Here is a 12,637-nt window from a genome sequence, read left to right as displayed (position 1 = left end):
ATGAATTACCTTCTTCGTGTAGAACACATTTCTCCCTTCGTAGATGAACATCCGTCTCCAAGAAGCGGCGGAAAACCTCATCCAAATTGCTCAGGTGTTCTTGTTCTGATGTCACAGAGACAAAAGAACAAAGAACAAAGACAATTACAGCACAGGAACAGGCCCTTCGGCCCTCCCAGCCTGCGCCGATCCTTTATCTAAACCGGTCACCTATTTTCCAAGGATCTACTTCCCTCTGTTCCCCGCCCGTTCATATATCTGTCTAGATGCATCTTAAATTATGCAATTGTGCCCGCCTCTACCACCTCCGCTGGCAAAGCGTTCCAGGCACCCACCACCTCTGCGTAAAAAACTTTCCACGCACATCTCCCTTTAAACTTTCCCCCTCTCACCTTGAAATCGTGACCCCCTGTAATTGACCCCCACTCTTGGAAAAAGCTTGTTGCTATCCACCCTGTCCATACCTCTCAATTTTGTAGACCTCAAATCAGGTCCCCCCTCAACCTCCGTCTTTCCAATGAAAACAATCCTAATCTACTCAACCTTTCTCCATAGCTAGCACGCTCCATACCATGCAACATCCTGGTGAACCTCCTCTGCACCCTCTCTAAAGCATTCACATCCTTCTGGTAATGTGGCAACCAGAACTGCACGCAGTATTCCAAATGTGGCCTAACCAAAGTCCTATACAACTGTAACATGACCTGCCGACTCTTGTACTCAATACCCCATCCGATGAAGGCAAGCATGCTGTATGCCTTCTTGACCACTCTATCAACCTGCGCTGCCACCTTCAGGGTACAATGGACCTGAACTCCCAGATCTCTCTGTACACCAATTTTCCCCAGGACTCATCCATTGATCATATAGTCCGCTCTTGAATTATATCTTCCAAAATGCATCACCTCGCATTTGCCTGGAGTGAACTCCATCTGCCATTTCTCTGCCCAACACTCCAATCTATTTATATTTTGTTGTATTCTCTGACAGTCCTCCTCACTTTCTGCAACTCCACCAATCTTAGTATCATCTGCAAATTTGCTAATCAGGCCACCTATACCTTCGTCCAGATCATTTATGTATATCACAAACAACAGTGGTCCGAGCACGGATCCCTGTGGAACACCACTAGTCACCTTTCTCTATTTTGAGACACTCCCTTCCACCACTACTCTGTCTCCTGTTGCCCAGCCAGTTCCTTATCCATCTAGCTAGTACACCCTGAACTCCATACGACTTCACTTTTTCCATCAACCTGCCATGGGAAACTTTATCAAATGCCTTACTGAAGTCCATGTATATGCCATCTACAGCCCTTCCCTCATCAATTAACTTTGTCACTTCCTCAAAGAATTCTATTAGGTTTGTACGACATGACCTTCCCTGCACAAAACCATGCTGCCTATCACTGATAAGTCTATTTTCTTCCAAATGTGAATAAATCCTATCCTTCAGTATCTTCTCCAACAGTTTGCCTACCACTGACGTCAAGCTCACAGGTCTATAATTCCCTGGACTATCCCTGCTACCCTTCTTAAACAAAGTGACATTAGCAATTCTCCAGTCCTCCGGGACCTCACCCGTGCTCAAGAATGCTGCAAAGATATCTGTTAAGGCCCCAGCTATTTCTTCCCTCGCTTCCCTCAGTAACCTGGGATAGATCCCATCCGGACCTGGGGACTTGTCCACCTTAATGCCTTTTAGAATACCCAAAACGTCCCCCTTCCTTATGCCGACTTGACCTAGAGTATTTAAGCATCCATCCTTAGCCTCAACATCCGTCATGTCCCTCTCCTTGGTGAATACCGATGCAAAGTACTCATTTAAGAATCTCACCCATTTCCTCTGACTCCACGCATTAATTCCCTCTTTTGTCTTTGAGTGGGCCAATCCTTTCTCTAGTTACCCTCTTGCTCCTTATATATGAATAAAAGGCTTTGGGATTTTCCTTAACCCTGTTAGGCAAAGATATTCCATAACCCCTTTTAGCCCTCATTATTGCGCGTTTGAGATATGAAAATGAAAATCGCTTATTGTCACAAGTAGGCTTCAAATGAAGTTACTGTGAAAAGCACCTAGTCACCCCATTCCGGCGCCTGTTCGGGGAGGCTGGTAAGGGAATTGAACCGTGCTGCTGGCCTGCCTTGGTCTGCTTTAAAAGCCAGCGATTTAGCCCAGTGTGCTAAACCAGCCCGATATTCCTCCAAAGCTTCATTAGTTTTAAGTCACCTAGATCTTCTGCATGCTTCCTTTTTCACCTTAGCTAGTCTCACAATTCCACCCGTCATCCATGGTTCCCTAATCCTGCCATTTCTAACCCTCATTTTCACAGGGACATGTCTGTCCTCCACTCGAATCAACCTTTCCTTAAAAGACTCCCACATTTCAAATGTGTATTTACCCTTAAACAGCTGCTCCCAATCCACATTCCCGAGCACCTACCGAATTTTGCTATACTTGGCCTTTCCCCAATTTAGCACTCTTTCTTTAGGACCACTCTCGTCTTTGTCCATGAGTATTCTAAAACTTACGGAATTGTGATCGCTATTCCCAAAGTAATCACCGACTGAAACTTCAACCACCTGGCCGGGATCATTCCCCAATACCAGATCCAGTGTGGCCCCTTCCCGAGTTGGACTATTTACATACTACTGTAAAAAAACTCTCCTGGATGCTCCTTACAAATTCTGCTCCATCTACGCCTCCAACACTACAAGAGTCCCATTCAATGCAAAGGAAGTTAAAATCTCCCATCACGACCACCCTATTGCTCCTACATTTTTCTATAATCTGTCTACATATTTGTACCTCTACTTCACGCTCGCTTTTGGGAGGCCTGTAGTAAAGTCCCAACAATGTTACTGCACCCTTCCCATTTCTTAGCTGTACCCATATTGCCTCAGTGCTCGAATCCTCCATCGTGCCCTCCTTAATCATAGCTGTGATATCATCTCTGACCAGTAATGCAACTCCTCCACCCGTTTTACCTCCCTCTCTATCCCTCCTGAAGCATCTATACCCTGGGAAATTTAGTTGCCAGTCTTGCCCTTCCCTCAAGCAAGTCTCAGTAATACCAATAACATCATATCCCCAGGTACTAATCCAAGCCCTAAGTTCATCTGCCTTACCTGCTACACTTCTCACATTGAAACAAATGCACCACAGACCACCTGTCCCTTTGCGTTCATCGTCTCTTCCCGGTCTACTCTTCCCCTTAGTCACATTAAGTTTATTATCTAGTACCTTACTGGCTTTAGTTGCTGCCTCTTTACTGACCTCTAACTTCCTAATCTGGTTCCCATCCCCCTGCCACATTAGTTTAAAACCTCCCCAACAGTGTTAGCAAAAGCACCCCCTAGGACATTGGTTCCAGTCCTGCCCAGGTGTAGACCACCTGATTTGTAATGGTCCCACCGCCCCCAGAACCGGTTCCAATGTCCCAAAAATCTGAACCCCTCCCTCCTGCACCATCTCTCAAGCCACGTATTCATTCTGACTATTCTTGAATTTCTACTCTGTCTCGTGGCACTGGTAGCAATCCTGAGATTATTACCTTTGAGGTCCAACTTTTTAAACTTCTCCTAACTCCCTAAATTCTGATTGTAGGACCTCATCCCGTTTTTCTACCTAATCGTTGGTGCCTATATGCACCACGACAACTGGCTGTTCACCCTCCTCCTTCAGTACGTCCTGCAGCCGATCTGAGACATCCCTGACCAGTGCACCCGGGAGGCAACATACCATTCGGGAGTCTCGTTTTCGACCACAGAAACGCCTGTCTGCTCCCCTTACGATTGAATCCCCTATGACTATAGCCCTGCCAGTCATTTTCCCGCCATTCTGTGCAGCAGAGACAGCCACGGTGCCATGAGCCTGGCTACTACTGCCTTCCCCTGGTGAGTCATCTCCCCCAACAGTATCCAAAACGGTATACCTGTTTTGAAGGGAGATGACTGCAGGGGACACCTGCACTGCCTTCCTGCTCTTTCTGTCACCCATTCCCTGTCTCCCTCACCAACCCTAATCTGCGGTGTGACCAACTCACTGAACGTGCTATCCATGACCGGCTCAGCATCACGGATGCTCCAAAGTGACCAAGACGTTATTGAGATAAACCATCAAAATTGGCAATCTTCGCAGTATATTCTCCGTGACCCTCTGGAAAATTGCACCAGCCAACGATACACCAAAGGGCAGCCTGGTATATTCATAAAGGCCCCTATTGGTATTGATAGTGACATATTTCCATGATGCGGGGTCCAATTCGAGTTTTACATATGCATGGTTCATGTGTAATTTCATGAATGAACGACCGCCAGCCAGCGTGGCATTAGGTATCTGTCCAGCCTGGGAGCACTATTCATCGTCAGCTTTTAGTCGCTGCAGAGTCTCAATATCTTGCCTAGTTTAAGCATGGGGAAAATCGGTGAACCGTACCCTCTGGATAATATTGAGGCCCTCTAGTCAGCTCAACTCCACATCGGTCTTTTCTCCTCTGGATAATATTGAGGCCCTCTAGTCAGCTCAACTCCACATCGGTCTTTTCTCCTCTGGATAATATTGAGGCCCTCTAGTCAGCTCAACTCCACATCGGTCTTTTCTACTAGTACACAAGGGATTAGACAGGCACAGAAATATTTGGCTGCGCGTCCAAATCCACCTGAATTTTCGCACCCTTGATTTTTCCTAATCCAGGCTGGAAAACCATGGGATACTTCCCCATCATCTCGTAGAGGCCTCCAGTCCCCATCCGGAAAGTTTGTTGCCAGTTCAGTTGGCGGTTCTGCAACCAGTCGCAGCCTAACAGGCTAGGCCGTGTCCCTACACCACAATCAGCAGGAGTCTTACCGACTGTTGTCTGTTAATAACTTGGGTTATCATGATCCCTGCAATTGCGAGTGGCTCACCTGTGTAAATTGCCAACCTCGCCTCAATGTCTTGCAAATTTAATTGTTAAATCCAAGACTGTATGCTACCTAATGTCTGCCAGCTAATGACGGAAACTGCAGCACCTGTATTGAGTTCCATCTCTAAAGGGTGACATTGACTCGCACGGTGATCCTGACAGGGGCCACTCTGGGTGCCACGATTCAATTTAGTTGCATAGATTCCTCATCCTGCTGGTCAATGTTGAAAGTATAAGCTCTGTGGAAAGTACAAGCCCTGGGCTGGCACCTATCTCTGTTGGGGCGGTGATTACTTTGGGATTTGCCCTCCCTGCGGTTCCTACATCCACATGGCCCACATCGCCTGGGCTCCCCTTCTACGGACTCTGGGAAGGTGTCACACCTGGCTGTCTCAGTCCTAGACCATCGTACCGGGCCCCTACAGTTATAAGCCCAGGGTGGGGTTTCCATCCGAGGAGGTGCTGCAAGTCAGGAGGGGGCAGGCCCAACAATGTTCACTTCCATACCCTGGAGTTCCTGCACCCCTTTACAGTGCTCTCCCTTGGTAGGGCGGCATGGCAGCACAGTGGTTAGCACTGGGACCCAGGTTCGATTCCCGGCTTGGGTTACTTACTGTCTGTGTGGAGTCTGTACATTCTCCTAGAGTCTGCCTGGGTTTCCTATGGGTGCACCGGTTTCCTCCCACAAGTCCCGAAAGACATACTCGTTAGCCGAATTCTTCTTCAGTGTACCCAAACAGGCGCCGTAGTGTGGCGACTGGGGGATTTTCACAGTAACTTCATTTGTAAGCCTACTTGTGACACTAATAAATATTATTATTACTGATAGTGAAATCTGCACGGCCTGTTATAAGTCCAAAGATGGCTCGACCAACAATTTCTTTGAGTTGTCATATTATTGATGCCACAGACCAGGTGGTCTCGAAACATCTCAAAGAGTGAAGTGTCACAAAACCCAGCCAGTTTTCTCAGGTTAGGAACTCGGTCACGGATCTCCTGGGGTCCTCTCCGCCGTGTTATAACGGTATCTCGGCACAATAATTTGTACTCAACTCCATGGGCTTCCACCTTGGGCAAGTCTCTTATGTGGAATATTATCAAATGCCTTCTGGAATCCATAAAAACAACATCCCCTGTCCACGACCTTAGTCACCTCTTCAAAAAATTTAATGAGTTTTGTCAGGCATGACCTGCCCTTCATGAATCCATGTTGGCTTTCCCTGATCGGCCAAACTTTTGAGGTGTTCAGTTACCCTATCCCTGATTGTAGACTCCATAAATTTCCTCACCACAGATGTTAGGCTAACAGGCCTGTAATTCCTTGGTATCCCCCTTTCACCCTTCTTAAAAAAGGGTGCAATTTTCTAATCCAGAGGGACTACTCCTGAACCAAAGGTTAATTCTGTGTTTCACTTTTCGTACTAGAAATTAAGATACGTACTCTCATCAAACGCAGACATGTTAAGAACTTGGTTGGTTTCCACTGCATTATTTGGGTAATAGATCAAAACAACCTCCACTTCCAATTAACAATTTCAGTTGCATTTTCATGCTCAGCAAGTAAATGATGCTGGTGTTGGCAAAAGGAACTCTTTGCATTTCAGATGCCCAGAACATTTTCATCTTCATTGTGTGGCAATCTGGCTGAACAGATGGCAGACACATTATAGAACCTAGCCAATTTTCATTTAAGCAAAACTAATGGAATGATAATAGGATGGTTTCTATAATGAGCAGGTAATCTATTATCACTAGATTACCGTTCAGAAAGTTGTGATGAAAATCCCCTCCCTCCTAGGGTTGGGTCACTGTGACAAAGAAATTCAAAACTTCATTCTTTTGCCATGTTTAAGAAATTGACTTTCAGCTTAACAAAAAAAAAGATCACTGCCACAAGTCACATGACCACAGCATTTGTTCTGGGAGCTACGACCAGGAGTTACAAGAGCAAACTAATTCCTCATTCAGCCTGTGGAACCTCACAGCTCATTGTACAGACTCTGTGAAATCAATTAAAGCAGAGGAAGGGCAAACATATTACTTGCACAACCTGAACGATCACAAAAGAGAGAGATCAAAACTCATTGGGCAGGATTCTTCGGTCTTCCGGCTGTGTGTTGCCCAACGGCGGGAGGTGGCACGCTATTCACTGGTGGTGGGTTTCTCTGCTCCAGTTGCTGTAAATGGGAATTCCTGTTGAAGCTATCCCATGCTGCGAAGCTATTCCATACCGCCGGGAAACCAGTGGGTGGGGGAGGACCAGGGAATCCCGCCGCTAACGAACGGGCAGAGAATTCTGGCCTCAATGCAAGAAGAGATGATAATAATCACCTTGTCGTTTTCCTAAGGAGGAACAATGGAATTCAGACTGGAAGCACAGAAACTGATGTTAAGTTGCAATTAACCATTAATTGGTCAAGTCACATGACCCAAGCCTCTGGCCTTTTGCACAGCTATAACATTGCATCTTTGGGCCTCACATGCAGTCTGTTGTTGCACATCCAAACCAATGAACCCCATGAAGCAGAACTCCAGCCAGAACAACAGCCCGCTTCTCAAAGCCTCTGTAGGAAGATTTCTTACCATGACCTGCAGAAGAAACCCAGTAACTATGTACCTACTTCATCTTGCAGTATCAGCACCAACTGTAAAACAAACTCGACAACTCCGGTCTTCAGTGAGCTGAATTCAAATTCCTACATGAAAGAACTCTTTACGGAACTCGGACTGTAAAAATCACAAGAACTAATATTAATTACTGTGGTTCTAGTAGTGTTACTATCCATAGTTCTAAAACTCCTCTTTCTATTCTCCACTCCCTTACTGTGTGTATATGTGTGGTTGCGTGGGAAGTTGCAAACACTCCTCTCGTAGGCATTGAATGTGGAATAAACTAACCTTCTGCATTAATCATGACATGGCTTTGCTGCAGGTTATTAATAAATTGGATCTCACATACCTTGGGTTTGGGGAAAACACACCATTGCACGCACACTAAACACTTTCTGCTTAGGGACATTGATGAGAGGAAACAAGTACAGTCTGCCTGTTTCAATCCTGTCCTTAACACTAGTGTCAGTATCAAGCACACCCAGATCAGGTATAGCCAGACGGATCCGAATACAACTCTCTCTATTCTGTTCGGCAATAATCCTCAGTCGCAGCTCTCATCTCAGAAGTACATCTGCCACTGCACCTTCCTACCCCCTTCCAAATTTTGTGAGACGAGTGAGAGGAGCTGCATGCATTGACTTTCCACTAGAGGATTGTATTCTTTTCATTTAGTTCAGTATAACCACGCAAGTCAAATTCGCTATAAGTAAAGTAGTACTGGCTACATAACAGCAAAATGCTCACTAGCACTCTGCCCGCTGCTCTAGATTGCTCAGTTCCAAAGAGGACTTCTACACAAATCTCTGGGGCCCAAAACCTTACATTTGGTAAGCCCTGCTTAAACTATCTGTGCTTTGGTGCATTGGGATGAAAGTATGCACTTAATATTAGGCAATATTATTCATGCCAATGTCACCTTTAAAATATTTTCAAAACATTTAAGTGATCAGTTAACCCATCTGTCAGACTCCCAAAATAATAATATAAATTTCTGATCAGTGCTCAGTTAGTTGCTCTGGGGCATGGTGGCAGTGAGGGCCATAAAATAAGACACCACACTAACTAAAGGCTAGAAAATGACAGCCTGGAGCTGCCGTTCATTACTAGCCAGAGCCCACAGTTGGAAACTTTGTGTGTGTGTGTCTGTGTGTCTGTGTGTGTGTGTGTGTGGTTACTGGATGAGATCACAATCCTCTCAATTCCAAAGCAAAGCAATAGCCTGCTGATGCTCTCTCTCTAGACTCACATACAAAGACTGACCACAAAGACATTTGGTACAATGGAAAAATACAATAGCCAGAATCAGCATCTTTATGTAAGAATTGGAGAAAATAAACAAAAGACATCTTATTCAAACATTTTACAGCTATATATAAAATGTTCCATTTAAAGTTCTGGAGGAAGTATCTATATTTCAACACAGGTCTTTATTGATTAAGAAACACATGTTTAATGTTTATAGAATCTAAAAGTCTTCTGTATGAATGTTACAAGATTAAGATAAAATTCCATTTTAAAATGTACTTTCGCACAACAGGCAAAAAACAGTTGAGTATTTAAACAGGAATCACATTAAAAAGAAAAAAAACAACATCTGTGGTAAAATGAAAACTTTCAATAAATTAGAGAAATGGTATCTCTAAAAGGTTTGAACTGTGGAATTAATCTGCCATAACAGTTGGGAGAGAAAAAAATTAATTTGAAAGAAGGCTGCTTATGTTATTTCACAACCAATGAAGTGACTTATTTCTTGCTCATTTTAGTTTTATTTGTTCACTGTTGTCAAAATTAATCAAGAGTTACAGGAACAACATTTTAAGGTTTTCTAAAACATATTGATCCATTTGTATTATACGTTACAACTGACTCTTGTCTGTCAGTTATTATCCTTGAGAACAGGCGCCGGGTGCTGTTTTGGAATGATTATCTATAAAAAACGGTGCAGTATCCTTTTCTCAAAAGAATGCTGTGCTTTGAAGTTGCCCTCACATTGCTTTTCATGCCAGTAATTTCTAAGAATTGAAACTTTGTTACATTGTGCTTTAGATGTGCAGAATAACGGAACACAAATCTCAATGGTTTCCTTAAAAATAGAATGTGCAGCTGATTTCTTTCTTGACACCATGGCCACAAATAAACTGGTGCTTTTAAAAATCAAACTTTCAAACTACTCTTGAATGCATTTAACACAGGCTGAACTTCGTCAAGCTTGTAGCATTTTTCTGTCTGCGAAATGTGGTTTTAGTGAAGCTATTTTGACTCTTACCAATCCCCTAATACAGCCTACAATGGATCAGTCAGCCATTACACATCTCTTCCAATTTTCACAATGAAAAAGAAGAGATGTTTCATGGGCAGTTGATCCAATACCACTCTTTTTACACAATCACCCAAAGTCAGTATTATCCCCATGATTTTTTTTTTGCACCAAGCAAATATCTCAAGTCATCAAACCAAAGTATAACTATCAAATCAAAATACTCTAATTCTCAAATTGCCTTTAATTTGCCACATGAATTGTCAATATAATCATCATATATTACTGTCACCTGTAATTAATAAATGGCTCGACATTTGGGAAGGGATTACAATGCTGTTCTGTTAATGTGGGAATTTAAGATTTATTAACTGTTTCAAATACAAATTTAGGAATACAGGATGCTGGAAATAGAAATAATGCATTGGCAAACTGACTTTTTGTGAATTGCAGTTGATCTACTGTTAGGGTAATAATTTGGGGTGATCTCTACATTATGTCTGATCTGTTACCAATCTACACTGGGAATTATTATTGCTCCCACCTTAGTCTCAGGAACAAACATTTGACAGAACTGGCATTGCTTGCCTAAATGTACAGACTTGAAAAATGCAACATCAGATAGATGTGTAATAAGGACTGTGCTGAATGGGAAAATTGGTCGTGGTGGTGCCTATTTGAACAGCATATCTGATCTCATTTAGTTTGGAGAATTTTTGGTGGAAAGAGTAACGTGGGGCGCTGCATACACAAAAATAATATGGGGCGATCAATTCTGACACACCAGCAGTTTAATTAGTCCTGATGCAGATTAAACCCATTTTCACAGCACAATTACACAGTTGCTGAATGGCATCACTTTTTTTTGTGAAACATGCTATTACAGAAGTTTCCCGATAGTCAGAGACGCTTACTGAACAGATAGTATTAAAGTCTGCGAGCCTGTTGCCTTCATTTATACAGTCACTGTACTAACAGAGTGTCCTGTGACGGATTTTGATGTAATCACTAGTGCGGAACATGGGCACATGGTAAGATCAATACTCGCAGTACATAACAAAATTGCTTTATTAGGTATACAATCTATTGGCAAAATATTAAAAATGTTGCGATGAACGGCATTGTGAGCAAGAGTGAATTTCAAGGTTATGAACTAATTAGATCTCTGATGATGGAAAGGTTTATAAAAAGACACACATTTATGGTTTCAGTAACGACAAGTGTCTCAAAATGATTCACAACGAGATTTCTAATTGAAGCACTGATCAGTTGGTTTGTTTGCATACAGCACCCACTCAGAACTCATGCATCTTTAATATGTGACGCTCCTAATTTATTGTTAATTATTGTCTCAGATTTGCGATATATCTATGTTACACACGTGGCGACACATCACTGCAACAGCAGGACCTTCCCCAAAATTGATTTTTTTTTTGGCTTTCTTCACCAACTAAGTGCTTGCATTAAAACGTACAGAACGCGGCAGATCCCTTCCTGTTTTCCCATCTATCATCCCTTGCCCTTGAATCGGCGAGAGTCAGGCATCATATTTCTGCGTAATACTTAAATGTATGAAAACATGTTCTCGATGTAAAACTACACTGCAGCTCATGTTAACCTTCTTTATAAACTGGATGGTAATTCCACATTAGACTAAAGGTAAGCTCTTGTCATTAATAAAATACACGCTCCTTAATTTAAACACCAATTATGTGCCTGCCTACCTACCTACTCCATCCCAAATGCACAACTGAAAACTCTGGTGTCTTATTGTACATCATTCTGTAACTATCACAGCCAAAAAACCCAGATCACCTTGACAATCATTTTCCTTTTCATTTTGCATGCCATTTACTCGTTTCGTTCTGATTGTATTTTGATCAGTGAAAGCCAACATTCATGCTGAGGTTACCTGGAATTATTCTTTGTATTTTAATTACACAAACGCGCATTCGGCTCCGTTGTGACTGACCTGCATGTGCCCCTGGTACATCCTGAATGAGGGTGGTTCTTCACTGCAGGCGAGCTGCACACTTGCTTTCTGTCTGGGAGCAGTCGGCGCTGATGTGCAGTTTCGGGCTTTCTCTTCAGAGGTGACTGGGAAAGTGACGGGAGCTGTCTGTCCCTGCTGCTGGCGCTGTGATATAACCCGCCCCTCTATCAGTCTCCGGTCCCGACCGCCTCCTCCTCCTCCTCCTCCTCCTCACGTGCCCGGTTCGGGAACCGTGCGTGCTCCGTCACAATGTCACGGGAAAGTATCAGGTCAGCAAGTCGAGACCTCGATGGCATTGCCTATTAATGGGGGAGAGAGAGGGAAAAAAAACATGTTCCAGGCAGCAGTTGCATGTGAGATCTCTCTCTCTCCCCCCCACCTTCACTGTGCCCAACCTTAATCGTGCAGCGAGTTGTCACCTTTACCCCGCCAAGTGACCCGGGCAGATTGCATCTTTTCGGTGGAGAATCCAAAACTTGTGAGTTGCATACCAATACAAATAAAAGTCAAAACACATTTCCATTCTTTATAGAGGACGCTGTTACCAAATTGAGAAAGTTAAAGGCAGCAGTACCTGGGCCGGTGGATTTCCATGCTCCAAAATAAATCAGTCTGCTGCCCGGAAAATTTTGCATTGGTGTAGAATAGATGCTATTGCCAGAGCAATGCAGATCTTTTCGTTTGCAAACCGCCCCCTATAATATATTGAAGCATTTATACTTACTGAGCACTTCCTGTACTTAAACCATGCCTTGCTATTTCCATAACAAGTGGGTGCCACACCAGAGTAACAGATTTACCTCAGCAAAATTAAAATTTACTATATACTTATCTAATCATTTAGTGATCCTAGGTGTTTGTAATATGG

The 12,637-nt window shown here is 43.5% G+C and overlaps 1 protein-coding gene across 3 annotated transcripts in view; it reads right to left on the bottom strand.

Annotated features, from left to right (window-relative positions):
• LOC140389808 (PEX5-related protein-like) overlaps window positions 1–11,902 on the bottom strand; it is a 273,485-nt gene extending 261,583 nt beyond the window's left edge. For 2 of the 3 annotated variants that reach the window (XM_072474344.1, XM_072474345.1), the window contains exon 1: window positions 11,749–11,902. In XM_072474344.1, coding sequence (XP_072330445.1) covers window positions 11,749–11,769 — 21 coding nt within the window. In that variant the 5' untranslated portion in view covers window positions 11,770–11,902. The remainder of the gene's footprint in view (window positions 1–11,748) is intronic. The other variant, XM_072474347.1, reaches the window with a different exon arrangement.
• Window positions 11,903–12,637: the final 735 nt, after the last annotated feature.

This window comes from Scyliorhinus torazame, chromosome 14 (assembly GCF_047496885.1).
Source record: "Scyliorhinus torazame isolate Kashiwa2021f chromosome 14, sScyTor2.1, whole genome shotgun sequence".
Lineage (NCBI taxonomy): Eukaryota > Metazoa > Chordata > Chondrichthyes > Carcharhiniformes > Scyliorhinidae > Scyliorhinus > Scyliorhinus torazame.
This window is presented reverse-complemented; position numbering and strand designations above follow the sequence as displayed.